Source organism: Podarcis gaigeae, assembly GCF_964106915.1.
Source record: "Podarcis gaigeae genome assembly, chromosome: 1".
Taxonomy (NCBI): Eukaryota; Metazoa; Chordata; class Lepidosauria; order Squamata; family Lacertidae; genus Podarcis; species Podarcis gaigeae.
The window spans coordinates 44,478,040-44,494,351 of record NC_139678.1 but is presented as its reverse complement, the minus strand read 5'-3'; the positions used below and the strand labels follow the sequence as shown (position 1 = coordinate 44,494,351).

The 16,312-nt window shown below is 41.5% G+C and overlaps 1 protein-coding gene across 2 annotated transcripts in view; it reads left to right on the top strand.

The window, feature by feature from the left end:
- The window catches only part of LOC310848221 (cytosolic phospholipase A2 epsilon-like), a 41,916-nt gene extending 30,121 nt beyond the window's left edge, over positions 1 to 11,795 (top strand). Inside the window, exons 16-21 of one of the 2 annotated variants that reach the window (XR_014566206.1) lie at positions 618 to 725; positions 1,121 to 1,312; positions 2,351 to 2,520; positions 3,526 to 3,709; positions 6,631 to 9,376; positions 10,626 to 11,795. Coding sequence is in view for 1 of the 2 variants with exons in the window: in XM_083747020.1 (XP_083603146.1) it covers positions 618 to 725; positions 1,121 to 1,312; positions 2,351 to 2,520; positions 3,526 to 3,709; positions 6,631 to 6,848 (872 nt within the window). In the remaining variant the exon portion in view is untranslated. Of the gene's footprint in view, positions 1 to 617; positions 726 to 1,120; positions 1,313 to 2,350; positions 2,521 to 3,525; positions 3,710 to 6,630; positions 9,458 to 10,625 lie in introns of those variants that run through there. The other variant, XM_083747020.1, reaches the window with a different exon arrangement.
- Positions 11,796 to 16,312: the final 4,517 nt, after the last annotated feature.

The window sequence follows — 16,312 nt, the reverse complement described above, 5'->3', positions numbered from 1 at the left end:
GCATGTGCAGCCGGTGGTAGCCTATTTAAGGCCAATGAGGCTGCGGACAGGAAGGAGATGCCCAGAGTTGAGCAAGACTGCAGTACTGGAAGGGTGGAGGAGGAAGAACTGCCTCCCCACCCTAGCCTGAGGTTACTACAGGGGTGGCTGTGTGATGCAAAGAGAAGACTGAGCACAGTGCATAGAAGATACAGCACATATGGCAGAGTGTATGGAAGCCCTCCAGGACCCTTGGCAAATAGTTTGCAGCCCACAGTCAATCTCTTCTTCTGACCACATGGTAGTAGAGGATTCCTGCTGTGCCCCAGTCCTCTAGGGCAAGCCTGCGGAGAGTGGGGGGTAGCCAGGTGCACACTTGCCCCAGGTCTTGGGGGGCTACGTTGGACAGAGGGCCCTGCCGGGGGCCTTCCAGACTGTCTGCTCTGGGGCATGAGCTACAATGGCACAAATGGAATTCCTAAAAGCAAGGACCGTTCTGCCTTCATCATAGTTTCTGTTTGAACATGGAGATTGCAAATGTGTGCTCTGATTAAACAGTGCAATTTACTGCAAAAAATAAATAGTATTTTTTCAGTAGAATAATGCTAAATTGTTATCAATTATCCTTCACTGTACAGGCATGTGGAGCAGTATATTTTCCCTGAATCTGCTGTATTTCTGGAATGATTCTCAAAGCCCAGAGGACTTCTGGCACAAGTGGACACAAGACCAAATAGCTGACATTGGTTAGTTATTTCTCTAAGTGGCTTTTGACCTATTGATTGTGTTCTAAACTGATCTGTGAGCAATGAACAAATATTTTGGAACTTTGCTGCCTGTATATTATTAGTGTTGGCTCCTTGTAAGCACATTTGTCTAAATGTTTTCAGATTTGTCTAAATGTTTTCAGATTTAGTCATCCTTGTATTAGACAACTGAAGCTCTAAATTGTGTGTGTGTGTGTGTGTGTGTGTGTGTGTGTGTGTGTGTTTAATGTTAAACGATGATTTCTGCTTTTGCTGATTGAGCAGACACTTCCACAAAATATTTCTCTTTTGGAAAGGATTGTAGTTTGGAAAGGATTGTAGTTTCAGAAATTTATAAATTTTATAAATTCATCGTTGCTGCTTTTCCTTTGTAGATACAGAGCCTCATCTACCTCCTCGACTACATGAGCAAAAGACACATCTGTACACCCCTGCTGGACCGCTATCCAGTGCATTTAGAGATGTGCTTACTGATCGCCTATCAGTTGCCCAGTACCACAATTTTCTCAGAGGTCTCCAACTGGACAATGGCTACCTTGAGAATGACAGTTTCCGTAGATGGAAAGGTATTATCATTTGGGATATATATATTCTAATGTAAAAAAGATGCTGCCTGAGCTCAGTCTGAAATTAGAATAAGCACACTGCTTGCCAAGGTTCCTCACTCAACATTCCACCCGAATGTCCAGTCCATGGGTATGTCGTGTTATTGTTTGTGCACATGCTAGATCATACTATGGGCTTGAATGCATTAGGTGGCAGTGGCTGTGTGCTAACTGAACTTCAATGGGTCTTTGCCTAGTTATTGTGCCCCTCCCATGAGCCCCAGGCAGAGAGGTCAAGGGTCAAGGATGATGGGAGCTGTAGTCCAGTGATATCTGGAGGACACTACATTGGCTATCCCTGCTGTTAGTGGTTCCTCTTTGATTATTTGTTTAATTGCCACATACCTGATAGTGCTTCCTTTAAAGAAGAGCAGAGCTGCAATTATCATATAAATATTCTCAAAAATAAATGAGATTCCCCCCCCCACCGCCACCGCCACCACTCTTCTAGAAATGGATAGCCACTTTGCAGAATTTTCTCTGAATAGTCTCCATCTCCCTCCTACCCCAATTCTCTGGAATGATGCTAGGTCCAGGGCATTTTGTAGGATGCAAAATGGTGGCCAGGCTGCCATGCAAATGCTGCCACTGCTATCTACAGCAAGAACAAAAAAATCTTAGGAAAAAAGACAGAAGCTGTGCTATTGCAATTGCCAGTGGTTAGCCCCCACACCCAAGAAACCATTGGAGAAGTTCTTTGCCCCAAAATAGGAGGAGAATTTTTAGGAGTCATTACTGGACAGCTCTAGTTTGGGGGCCTGTGTTTATTAAAGCAAAACATAGTTCCACCCTTAGGCAAATAACTGAAACTTTAGACAATATTTGTAAAGTACTCAACATCTGAAACTGAAGAAGAGAAGTTGTAGGAGAAAATTTCTAAGTACGGCTCTTCTTTAAAGTTGAGTAGGAACAAAGAAAACTCCAGGTTGGAGAAGACTGCCTCTGTGGCAATGAAAACTCGAGCTTACTCTGTTCCACTTAAAACTGATTCTGTTTTAGGTACTATACTCGATGCTTCTTCACCCAATCAGCTGACTCAAACAGAAGAGTACTTGTCACTAGTAGATACTGGATTCTTCATCAATACAAGTGTTGCACCTATGCTGAGAAAAGAGCGGAAGGCAGACATTATCATACATCTAAATTACAGTGCAGGATCACAGAAGTTGGTGAGAAATGCATCTTTCCCATTTCTGCCCATCTCTTTATGATGAGTATCATAAATGATGGCTATAGTTAAGTACAGTCGTACTTGGATCCCGAATGCCTTGGTTCCCAAACAAATTGGCTCCTGAATGATTGAAACCTGGAAGTGACTGTTCCAATTTTTCAAACGATTTTCAGAAGCTGAATATCTGGCGCAGCTTCCATGGCTTCTGATTGGCTGTAGGAGCTTCCTGCAGCCAATCAGAAGCCACGCTTTGGTTTCCAAATGTTTTGGAAGTTGAACAGACTTCCAGAATGGATTCTGTTTGACTTCCAAGGTACCCTATATCACAGTCCCTATATCGCAGTCCAAGGGCCCTGTATCCTTTCCCTCCAACTCCTATCTTCCTTCGGACATATCTAAGGTAAGTTTCAGTTGTGGGGGGAGGAGAGAGAAGAGGAAAGGTACTGGAAAGAGGAGGTCTAGAAAAGAAGGTAATGAGGAAGCTGAGAGACGAGAGCAAGACTGATTCAGTAAACAAGCTGCAGGAGTAAGAAAAGACTAGGAGAAAGCCCTTGAATAAGTTGGAGGCTGGGGTTACTGTAAATGTCTCTGACTGTGAATCATCCTGCCCTGACATCTGAATTGCTATGATGTCACAGAATGTTCAGGAGAAACTACTAACACAGAGCCTAAGGACACAAGGAACACATTGTTTCTCGCCGGACAGGCTGTGCAGAGACAGAGATGAAATAATTTCCCCTGATCCCTCACCTACATATGAGTCCTTTGTGTTACCTCTTAGTAGCTAGTATTTCCCCGGGGAGTTTCAAAAAGAGTTCTGGTAGGTGTCTGCTCTTGGAAGGAAATCGTACAGAGAAATGAGGAGTACTGAATTTAAAATAAGCCTTTCCACATTTATCATATTATTGTATTACTAACCACCCAGAGTGGCTGGAGTGACCCAGTCAGATGGGTGGAGTATAAGTAATAATAGTTATTACTACTACTTCTTTTTTCCACCTAGCCCCTGGAACAGTCATGCAAGTATTGTGCAGAACAAGGAATCCCATTTCCCAAAGCTGTGATACATGAAGATGACAAACACTTGAAGGAATGCTATTTGTTTGACAATGCAGAGAATCCAGAAGCACCAATATTAGTATTTTTCCCACAAGTGAATGATAGCTTTCGTTACTACAAAGCACCCGGTATGCCATTATTATTATTATTATTATTATTATTATTATTATTATTATTATTTGTACATTAGACTTATAAAGTTCTGTGTTTAGTGGTTTATTATCTACATGTTTACAGATGAGGAGAAAGAGGATAACAGAGGAAAGGGAGACACACAGAAAACCCATTCCCCCCCCCCCCATTTTGGAAGCAAATAAATTCCTCTAAAAACCACTAGAGTCAAGCGTCTGTCCTCAGAAATCACAAAATCTGCTAATTTGGACTCAGTTATATATCTTATGAGGACTCACAACTGTGCATCTTCTTTAGCACAGCTAAGGAAGTCTAGCTTCAAAGAAAGTACTGCCAGTGCCAGCCTTACCATGGCAAGTCTAGCTGACATTGGCTGAGCTTACACTGGCTTTTTGAAGTCGAATTGACCTGCCTCCTAAAAGCTGTTCCTTCCCACCATTGTTCTCTAAGACCTTGCTGTTAGGTCGGGCCTTTGGAAACTAAGGTGCAGACAATGCTGATCATTGGGCTGCTGTCAGGGCAAATTATATTTAAAATGCTAGCTTTAGATATGTTGTGATGTATTTTAATTATCATTTTTAACTAGCTGCTTGTTTTAATTATTCTGTATTTTATAATGGATGTTTCTAAAATGTTGTAAACCACCTTAATTGAATCCTAACTCAGGAGAAAGGCGCACTAGAAATACATTGAATAAATAAATAAGTTAAATCTGTATTCATGAGGCAGTGTGATAGTCAGATGGTTGGCACTGGCAGGTGGCCGAGTTTGCTCATCATCTGGTAGTGGTGGCTGGTCAGCCACCAGCACACTAATAAAACTCAGGCACCTTGCACCAGGTGTCTTGTTCAACAACTCTGCATTTGTGATGCTCATAAACTTGGCTCATGGAACCCCTTAACCTCCTCACTTCCTCATTAGACTGATCAATTCCTGAAAACGCCTTGATCATCTCCTTGGATCAGAGGTGTGAGGCATGCTGTTTCATCAAGATCTCACTGTCTTTCATCTTTTTTTGTTTTGTTTTTGGTTGAATAAAACTGTTCTCTTAACACTATAGCAGAGTTGTAAATGGAACCTCCTCTTCTTCAAGGTTGTCAGCAATGGCCAAACTAGTTATTTCACAAAATGCACAGTGTGCAACTAATTCTGGTTTATTTCCCCTGCTTTATTTAATGAACTACAGGCACAGGGGCCCCAGATTGTCATCAAATCATCAACTCCTTTTTCAGCCACGATCCACAACCTTCCCCCACCGCCAGGGATGTCTAGAAGACTTTGGGGGGAAAGCTCCCATTTTTATCCTAAGCTTCATAGCTATGCCAAGGAGGACTTTGGTCCAGAGCATAGCTGGAAATGGAAGGAATACACCTCTCCTCCCTGTGCGCTGTGGTTCTGATGACAATTCTAGATAAAGATATATAGAGATAGATAGATGATAGATAGATAGATGATAGATAGATAGATAGATAGATATAGATAGATAGATAGATAGATAGATAGATAGATAGATAGATGATAGATAGATAGATAGATAGATAGATAGATAGATAGATAGATAGATGATAGATAGATAGATAGATAGATAGATAGATGATATAGATAGATATAGATGGATAGATAGATATAGATAGATAGATGACAGATGATAGATAGATAGATAGATAGATAGATAGATAGATAGATGATAGATAGATAGATAGATAGATAGATAGATAGATGATAGATAGATAGATAGATAGATAGATAGATAGATAGATAGATAGATATAGATAGATAGATAGATAGATAGATAGATAGATAGATAGATAGATAGATAGATGATAGATGATGATAGATGATGATGATGATAGATAGATAGATAGATAGATAGATAGATAGATAGATGATAGATAGATAGATGATAGATAGATGATAGATAGATAGATAGATAGATAGAGAGAGAGAGAGAGAGAGAGAGAGATAGATAGATAGATAGATAGATAGATAGATAGATAGATAGATGATAGATAGATAGATAGATGGTAGATAGATAGGTAGATAGATAGATGATAGATAGATAGATAGATAGATGATAGATAGATAGATAGATAGATAGATAGATAGATAGATAGATAGATGATAGATAGAGATAGATAGATAGATAGATAGATAGATAGATAGATAGATAGATAGATAGATAGATAGATATAGATAGATAGATAGATAGATAGATAGATAGATAGATAGATAGAGATAGATAGATAGATAGATAGATAGATAGATAGATAGATAGATAGATAGATACATGATAGGTATAGATGATGATAGATAGAGATAGATAGATAGATAGATAGATAGATAGATAGATGGATAGATAGATGGATAGATAGATAGATGATAGATAGATATAGATAGATAGATGATAGAGATAGATAGATAGATGATAGATGATAGATAGATAGATAGATAGATAGATAGATAGATAGATAGATGATAGATAGATAGATAGATAGATAGATAGATAGATAGATAGATAGATGATAGATAGATAGATGATAGATAGAGATAAATATAAGTAGAGGGGGGGAGAGATAATTGCTTGCTATTCACTGCAGAAAAGCCCCTTGTACAATATATGAAGGGTCTTAATTTCCTAGAATTGATGTATCAAGCCTCAATAACAGTACCACTAGCATACAATTCAAGAAATTCAGTTTTTAAACAGTAGTAGTAGTAGAAGAAGAAGAAGAAGAATTTATATACCTATACCTGGAGGTCTCAGGGCAGTTCACAGAGAAGAAAACATGTCTTCATTCAAACAGAACAATTTCCACAGGAAATCTGTGTGCCTTAGCAGCTGTTGAATATGCATGTATGAACTTAATTTTGGTAAATCCCATTCTTACAGCACTACCTTACTGCAATTTTTTCATAGGTGTTAAACGCTCTCCATCAGAAATGAAAGAAGGCAAAGTTGATGTCTCCAGTAACTGCACCCCTTACTCTACTTACTCCCTGACATTCACTGACGAAGAGTATGATCAGCTAGTGAAACTGAGTGAATACAATATTCTGAATAACCAACGTATGATCCTGGAAGCTTTGCATATGGCAGTGGAACAGAAAAAAAAACTGAAGAAATGCACGAAATGAGATGCTGAAATATGGACCCAAGCTCTTTGAGCACTCGTAAATCTCACTGAACTTTGGTTTGGACCAAGGGGCCCTATGGGATAAGCCAAGCAATTCAGGATGTCAACAAAAGTTATCTTTTCCCAAGACTGCTTGAGCTTTTTTGAGTGACTGAGATCAGCATGTCACTTATTTGAAAACTCAGCATCAGCTGTGCTGATTCTCCCAAGTTGGTTGCTGTGAATCTATCTGTACTTAGCAGGATTCAGGATTATTGTGTTCGTATCCTGTCCATGGACTTCCCATGGACATCTGGTTAGCTAAGATGAGAACAGGGTGGCAGACTTGGATGGACTTTCGCTCTGATCCAGCAGGGCTACTATTATGTTCTTATCTCAGGAACAAACCAATTGTCATGTAAAACTTATAATATAGCTCTAGATCCCTTATGTAACAGGTATCATCTCTTACATTTCATTTCTGGGTTTGCATTTACTATTGGACAGGGGAGGTGCTGACATTTGAAAGCAACCTTCAGTGATCTCCCAGCACATCCTTGTGTGTGTTTACTCCAGCGTAGGAGCTTATCCACACTTCCACTTGTGCCATACCAAGAAAGCAGACTGGGACTGTCTGTGTGCATGCTGTGACTCTCAGCTTCTAATCCTGTCCTGGAGGGCCCTCCTTCTCCTGAGGTCCCTTGATGACGCAAGTCTCCTGTTTCTAGCAGCTCCCAGCTCATCCCACCACCAGGCTCCAGACTCTAAGTTATCATCTTTGGAGCCTTCCTAGGGGGCTTTTGGGAGGCAGGCTCCCACCCCTCCTCCTCATCCAGCCTGTCCTTGACAACTGCTATAGATGTGGCGTTTATTTAACCTGCCTATTCTGAGATGGTCCAATAACAAAAGGAATTGGGTGCCAATGTGAGGCTGCAGCTGCTTTGTAGGAGGCAGTGGCAGGTTCAGACTGTGCCACATGAAAAGCAGTGTTTTGCATGGGAATGCACAGTGCTTGGCACCATTAGAGTTGCCACCTATCCTGTATAATACAGGATTTTTCCTGTATTTCAATGTAAAATGCTGTATCCTGCATTGATACAGTTTTGTCCTGTATTTCAGGTCTTCTCTCTCTCTCTCTCTCTCTCTCTCTCTCTCTCTCTCTGTGTGTGTGTGTGTGTGTGTGTCTCCCTCTCTGTTTCTGTCTCTGTCTCTCTCTGCCAAGTTAGGGATCCTCTCCAAATGCATGTGTTTGAGTGGGTGTGGGAAAGGACATGCATTTAACCTCTGGGTAGCCAAGCACAGACAGATTTACAAATTTGTGTGTGTGTGTCTGTGTGCATGTGCGTGCATACATGTGTGCGTTTGTGTTAAATTCCAGAGGGGTCATCCACTTTGGCTGCAATAGATTGTAATGGATTGCTTTTGAGTCTCTTCAGCACCAGGTTGGGGGGGGGAATCGCCGCCAACCGTCCTGCCCTGCCCTATCCTGCATTTTGCCAGAACAAAGGTGGCAATCTTACAAAACTAATTTGTTTGTAACGTTGGAACATCCTGTGAATTCTGGTAATGATTTAGAAACACATAATTGAAAAATGGAAGGCTTGGCACTGTACACACGATTCTGTATCTATAAGTAGCAAATGGCATTTCCAAGGTCAACACGACTAGATTATTTTAATACTTAATTTATTGACAGCAGCCTGAACTCAGCAGTGTGGCTTGTGCTTCTGCTGCTGCTCTGTTTGGCTTTTGTGGTTAATTCATCAATATTAAAGAAAACACGCTTGTTGGCTCAAGTTATTATTTGTAAGATTAGAAAAATAAAACCTGTTGGTTCAGTTTGATAATAATGATGAACGTAATGGAGCGTATCTAGTTTCTGACTTGAGAAATGCTCTTCCTGCTTTTGGGCTTCTAATGAACATCTGGGAAAACAGGTTGCTAAGCTAAATGGGCCACTGGCCTGAATTAAGAGGGCTTTTCTTATGTTCTTATGAGCAGTACATTTCTAGCAGCTTTATTCAAGTATTCAATTGCAATAACAGAGCAACCTGAAAGCTGACTCAGTACTTTGAGTATCACATAACTACTGCCAAATAAAATGGAAGTCAATAAAATCTCTTGGATGCAGCCATGTTTCCCATTAAGAATGCTTAATTATTCTCAAGACAACATGTCCTGTTGTGCAACAGAATCACGCTTCTGTCTCATGTTCATCCATCAGTATCATCTCAGTCTTTCGACCCAGCACAAATGTCTACTCAATCACTCAACTTTTCCTAATTAAATTTGGCAGATGTCCATCACCCACTATCTGCTAATTAAATCTGGGGGTTGCATTTCTTTGATATTGAAAAGACTATTAGCACTGAACCTAGTAATGCATATGATTGCTTCTACAAAGGTTATGTTGGAGTAGGGTTGCCATGTGTCCGAGAAATCCCAGACATGTCCTCATGTCCTCTTTTGAGGGGCCAACATGTCCATCAGGGTTTTTGTTTACATTTTAAAGGCAATGTCCTGGTTTGGGGTCTTTTTATTTCGGAGGGGGTTGCCTCAGGTGTAAGCAGATTGGGCTTGGGCTGCTCTACATGCCGTGGCCGGACCGAGCCGGGAAAGAGGCACACAGGCGTGACAGCAGCCCCACACGCCTCTATTCCCTTCTTGGATGGGCAGTGGCTCAGGCTCTACAGTATTTTGCTCTTCAAGTTATGGCAACCCTTCATTGGTGAGAAAAAACGTTTTTAGCCTGAGGGCCTGAGATTTCTTCTTGCAGGACCAGGCATTGGACTTCCTATACCCCAGCCTGTATAATAAGAGACCAATAAGACTGGTTTGGGGTCAAAACAAGCCACAACTTCATTGAATACAGATGAAAGAGGTTTGGCTTGGGCATGGGGCAATCGAAATACTTCCGACCCGCCCACCGGAAGTGACGTGTGGTCAATCCAGGCGGCGGTTCCTAAGACTTACATCCAGTAGGGTGACCCCCGCAGGGACTGCCATCTGGGGGAGGAACAAACAGGCTGAGCCCCAGGTGCTGGTTGCTTAAACGGGCAAGGGGCAGATCCGAGGGAGGCCCACAATCAGCTCCATTGGCTCTGCCCCCGGCACAGCCCAAGTCCCAGCCTGCATCCCCATTTGCCAAAGCAGGGTTCAGGCTAGGATCCGGTTCCTGATAGGCAGAGAAGGGCACAGCCTCCTCCATCCCGCAAAGCCACAGCCCGCAAAGGGTGAGTGGGCTTGTGCAAACTTCTGAGGGTTGCATCCTGCAAGTGGTTGGTGGGCAACAATGTTTGGTGGGTGGAGCTTCCTGTGAGACTACAATAAGCAACATTGCAGCCACAAGAAAGCCATCTGCACACACTCTCCATCCTCCATCCAAGCAAGAGGCATCATCAAAGTTCAAGGACCTGTTTCAGCCTCAAGGAGGCTGCAGATGTGGACCAGAGAGGTATAGCCCAGAGAAAGGACTATTGTGATGTTCCCTTTGGAAATAACTGGTGTGTCCCATTTAATTGTCTTTGTAGCCAATTAATCTATATTTCAAGAAGGGAATGCTATTGTTGCATGCCACCCCAAACTCCTATCAGTGTGAGATTCCAGAGGTTCCAGGCACTCAGGGTTCGCGTATCCTTTTGGAAGTGAAGCACAGTGGAGACTGTGGTGTCTTTATGATATATGGTTTATTTACACATATATACAACCTGAGCCTAGGATGGAGGGGTACACAGGATTTACACCCCTATAGGGTCTTGTTTCTCCCATATCCACAGCCTTGGATATCAGCAGAAATCAGCCATGGCTCTTACCATCTCTCCAGCTTGCCACCTTTACCACACTACCACACTTGGTGGAATCTAGACACATAAAAAATATTGTGAAAATGCTTTATAAAAAAATGTTTTGAAAAATGTATTGAATTTGCCATAGCTCACCATCGCCATCTGGTGTCAAATTTGTATAATGCACTTTGCAATACAAAACGATTTTTTTGTAGCTGTATAGCTGAGTCCCTTTTTCCTCCAGGTCACATCCCAGCCAACTCTAAACCCCTGCTTTAACTCTAAGCTGGAGGAGTGGCCCCATCCAAAGCAGCCTCCCTTTAGCTTTCTTCACAGGCCATCATCTTCCCTTTTGTTTTCTTAATGGCTCATCATCCAAGGTGATTACCTCATAAGGAAGTTGGCCTGACTTATTTGGCTTTCAGAATTTGATTAAGTGTCTGGCACCCACAAACTCATAATAACATCAATGGTTATTTTACTTTAGACTGTTGTCCAGTAATTCTGGCAGCTGCTGTAGACATCATATGATTCTAGCCACAGCTTGAACGTGTTGGAAAAACTTAAGATTGCTGTTCCTTGAAGTCGGTGATAACATTCCATGCACAAAATTGCATGTTGTTGTGTTTATGTGGGGTTACACAGCCCACAGTGGGTGGAGTGGGTTACAAATAATGCAATAATGTCAAAGGGAACTACAGCAACTGACATACAGAATCCATTATCATATGGATCTCTTAGATTCACTTTGCTGCAGTAATACCTGTACACATCATGTTGATGCAATGATAGGGAAGGCGTCAGAGAGACATAACTTGTTAAGAAGCCTATTTGTGGCGCAGCAGAGGTTTTGGTCCTGATAAAATACAAGAGCTGCCCATCACAGCTGAGAAATTTGAGGTCAAGAAAAAAGCCCAAACTCAAATGAACATTCAGATTTGTATGCAGAAAACTAATAGAATTTGCTAAAAGGTAGCATGACTCTCTTAGAGCTACATCTCTGGTGAGAACACGAATGCAGCTCGCAAACTCATGCAGACCAGTGTGACTGGTGAGTATTTGGTGACGTTTATTTTTTGCATTTCTTTAATTGATTGACTGTATTTACTGTGCTTTCATTATCTTTTCCTTGTGTATTCATATGCTGTTTGCCTCTGGGCTGAAAAAAGTATATAAATATACCATAACATAACACCATCACGTCTAACTGCTGTGTCTATCTGGTCCCTTGATTTAGTCACTGGTGTGTTCTATTTGTTTTTTGAGCAAGGCATATGGGCAAACCAAGTGACAATGCAAATGCCAGTTTATTGCCTACAATACTCCTTCTACATCAATCCCTCCTCTTTCCCCTTTGATGCACCTTTTTCTTTCTGTTGAGAATGCTGGGATATTAGTCACGACAATTTATTCCGCAGCAGAAACTTCACAGGGGCAAATTTGCCCGCACAAGCATATGAATAAACCAGCAGCTATCTGCAGAAGAATATGTGACCTTTTCACTCCCCATGTTAGGAAAGTGGTATGTGTAAAATGCTTCAGAGACTCAGAGAACATAGGGAAATGTTCAAGGCAGAGCATGCCTTTATTCAAACAACTTTACCATTGACAAGTATTCATTGTGTTATGACATCCTGAGATGCCTTGGGTAGGGAATGCCCCCCAAAGGTGCCACTTCCATGTTTTGCAAAAACAAATAAATGGAGAATCTTCCATTCTTTTCTACCAGGTCTAGCTTGGTTGGAGAGGAGAGGAGTGTGGCTTACATTATAACTGCTTTGAATTATGGTGGACTGGATATCCTCTGTGCTGGGGGTGAAGATGGGGAAGAGAAAAAGAGGATAAAAGCTAGTTTAAAAGCTAGTTAGATTAATGCACCTCTCATATTGTCCCAGAACAAGTTTGCGCTGCCCATACGTTGCTTTTGTGCAGGACACTTCCCCACAAGGGAAAATTTTCTGCAGCAGAGCAGTGTAGATTTGAGCCATTGGCTGAGCAAAGCTGAGCATGTGGGTGCTTGAAGGGAAGGGACTGACCCAACAGTTGCTTCCTGTCAGCCTGGGACCTAAATTGGACTGTGATGTGGCGCTTGTCCTCCAAGTCCCATTCCAGAATCCTTTAAGAAAGGTGTAGAAGGACATCTGGCCCAGCTTTACGGTGATTCCTTTTTAGAAATGGGCAAATCCATCCATTTCAGTTTCTCATTTTTCCAACCTTAAGTTCACTTTGCCACATATCTGCATCAGCTTGTGGATTTTTATTTTTTTTTAAAAAAAAAAGGTGCAGGAAAATTCATATGAATTTTGGGACATGTTTCCCTTAATAGAGTAAGCGTGCTACTTAAGCACATTTAACCTGCGCACATTCAGAACAAAATGGGGGGGAATTGGCAAGGGGGCAAAAAGGCATGATGGCACCCAGGTGTTCAGGACTACAACTCCCATCAGCTCACAGCTGATGGTCAGAGATTATGGGAGTTGTATGGAAAGCAGCTGGTGGGCATGGCATTGGCTAGGCTTGGTCTAAGTAGTTGCCTGTGGGGAAGAAATTAGACTCAGAGAATCTTCTTCTTCTTCTTCTTCTTTGGCAATCACTCATAGCCGAGTAATTGATAATCAGGCATCCAAACAACATGGCCAGTCCAACGAAGCTGATGTTGAAGAATCATTGATCTTTGACACCGACATCATTGCTTCAACACCGGATAGGCTTTGAGAAGATGACAGGATGGTTCTTGGACCCATTGGAGCCTCGCATGTCCCTCCCTAAGCCAAGCAGAAGCTTCCTGGGCTTTTTTGGAAGGAGACACCAGGGGAACTTTTAGGGGACTAGCCTAGTCCCCTTAGTCCAATGACCACACACCACTGGCTTCCATGATGCTTTAAATTTATTTATTTTTGTCGAAAGAGTGTGTTGGTGTGGCGATCACACAGGGCCCCCGGATGTCTATTGATCCCTGTGCCACCACTGTGCTCGCTTCCCTGCTGCCACCAATCAGTTACTCTCTGGTAAAACACTGAGTCCAGTCAGTTGTTAAAAGTGAACCAAAAAAACAAGTTTATTTTACAAACATTAACACGTTTATGGTTTCTCAGATAATATTCCTGTCAGTATCTTAACTTTAGTTTCTTTACAGGCCTATACCTTGCTAATACCTTCTGAATGATTATCTCAACTGTTTGACTGACTCCTCTTAACAAATTCTATCACTCTCTCACACCAGACTAGCCCAACCCATAGACTTATCATCTCTGTCTCTTCTAACTCCAGACTGTCTTCTCAACAACTCTAACTAAAAAAACCTCTGTGCTTAAACCTTATACACAGTTAACTCAGCCCCCTGGGTTCCCATTGGTTAGTCATTTTACAATTAGTTAACCCTTTCCCCATGAACCCAGTATGATGTCACACACATAGGAGGGCAAACACCACAGTTGATAATAACAAGATGGTTGGAGAATATGCTTCCTCTGAGGAGACAGCCCTCCCACCCACTAGGAAATGTTTCATTGGTCCCAAGTTCTTTCAGCAAGTAATTTCCCTTTTGCCTGAAATATATGACTGGCTCTGGCTTGTTGTCTGAAAGATGAAGAGTCACTGCCATTTCTCTGACTTGTGCATGCCTATAAATGTGTCATCTCTCTGAGTCATTGTCATGACCCCCACCCCCGACTAATCAGAATGGAGTAAAGTGTTTTACATGTTGGCAGAGGTGTTCAGGCAATGATGAATATCGGTCAAATGTCAGCCCATCCTTAGGGTTATTTAGTTGTTCATCTGCAATATTGCTATATATGTTGTGTAAACTGCTCCTGAATAAACATTTCATAACTTTGCAGGCAGTTTTGTATGGAACACCCTAATCCTGCACATGTTTTCTCAGAAAGGCAAAATGAATGGGAGGCACATTCCACGTTAGGGAACAATAGGAATCAAAACTAAAACCGGCAGCATTGCAATTTTCTAATACAGTTCTATGACGTAAACACACTTGGAATACTGCATAGAGTTCTGATTGTCTGGCCTCAAAAGAGTTGAGAGTCACAACATTTAGGACTTCTTAGCTTAGAAAAATGCAAGTAACGGGGGCATGAAAGAGTGCATAAAATTATACTTTGTGTTGGAGAAAGCTTTCTGTACTGCCTTTTCCCTCATTTTTCTCATGCCTGCATGCCTCTCATCATCTTGCTACTGTTCCTTCTCCTCCAAACTGCAGCCTGTTTTTTTTTTAAAATCAGAATTGAAAAGTGAAGAAGTTATATCAAGGAGGCTATATCAAGGAGGCAAATAACTGCAAAGATCATGGGATCTTTAGCAGCAGAGAAAGTACAAGGGATAGAATTGTCAATGGTGCTAATGGCAGTGTGATTAGAACTGACAACCATTGCAACAGAGGTATCAAGGTTGGAAAAATATATATTACAGAACAAGAAGAAAATCCTATCAAAAATGTACAGACTACTACTGGATTGGGAGACTAAGGAGGAAGTGAAGGATGTAATGATTAAAAGGGCAAAGGATTTTGGATACTCCATTCAGATGAACGATTGGGAAAATTTATGGAAAAGAGATTTAAAATTTACGGCTTGGTACACATTAAAGAATTTTTTTAATGAAAATTCTCTATAGATGGTACATGACCCCCAGCAAATTGCCAAAATATATAAAACAAACTCAAACATATGCAGGAGGTATAAGCAAATGGAGGGAACAATGTACCACATGTGACGGGGTTGTTAAAAAAATAATAACGGGATACTGTTTATGACATGGGACATGGGTGGCGCTGTGGGTTAAACCACAGAGCCTAGGACTTGCCGATCAGAAGGTTGGTGGTTTGAATCCCCGCGACGGGGTGAGCTCCCGTTGCTCGGTCCCTGCTCCTGCCAACCTAGCAGTTCAAAAGCACGTCAAAGTGCAAGTAGATAAATAGGTACCGCTCCAGCGGAAAGGTAAACGGCATTTCCATGCGCTGCTCTGGTTTTGCTGGCTATATGACCCGGAAGCTGTATGCTGGCTCCCTCGGCCAATAAAGCAAGATGAGCGCCGCGACCCCAGAGTTGGTCACGACTGGACCTAATCATCAGGGGTCCCTTTACCTTTACCTTTACTGTTTATGATGAGTTAGAAAAAATGTTTAAACAAACATTTGTGAAAAAGCAGGAAGCCTTTCTTCTAGCTAGGCATTTTGACATCTGACGTACCAAATGATAAGAGGAGGGTTTTCTTATATGCAACAACAGCAGCGAGAATGCTAATTGCTAAAAACTGGAAAGGAGAGAAAACCCCTACAAAGGAAGAATGGCAAATTAAATTATGTGAATACCTAGAACTAGCAAAAATGACAGAGGCAATCAGGAACAATCAAACCAAAAATTCAAAAATGAATGGGATTGTTACAGTGTATTTGGAAAAAACATTGTTCCCAAGAGAAATCCTTAATGTGCCTTGACTAATTTACACAAAGTAGATAACAGATAGATAATGCATATTATGAAAAGCCAATGTATTGAAAGAAAAAAAGGACTCAGTAAAAAAAGATAAGGAAGAAGCATGGAGCAGCAATGAAGTGGAGGGAAGTCGATACTAAAGACTAAGACTTAAGAAAGAACAGACAATCATTTAGCTGGAAGAGCCAGAAGGTAAATTGGAATCTACCAGAGTAGATCTCTGGGTTGTTTTCAATAGATTGGCAAGGGCT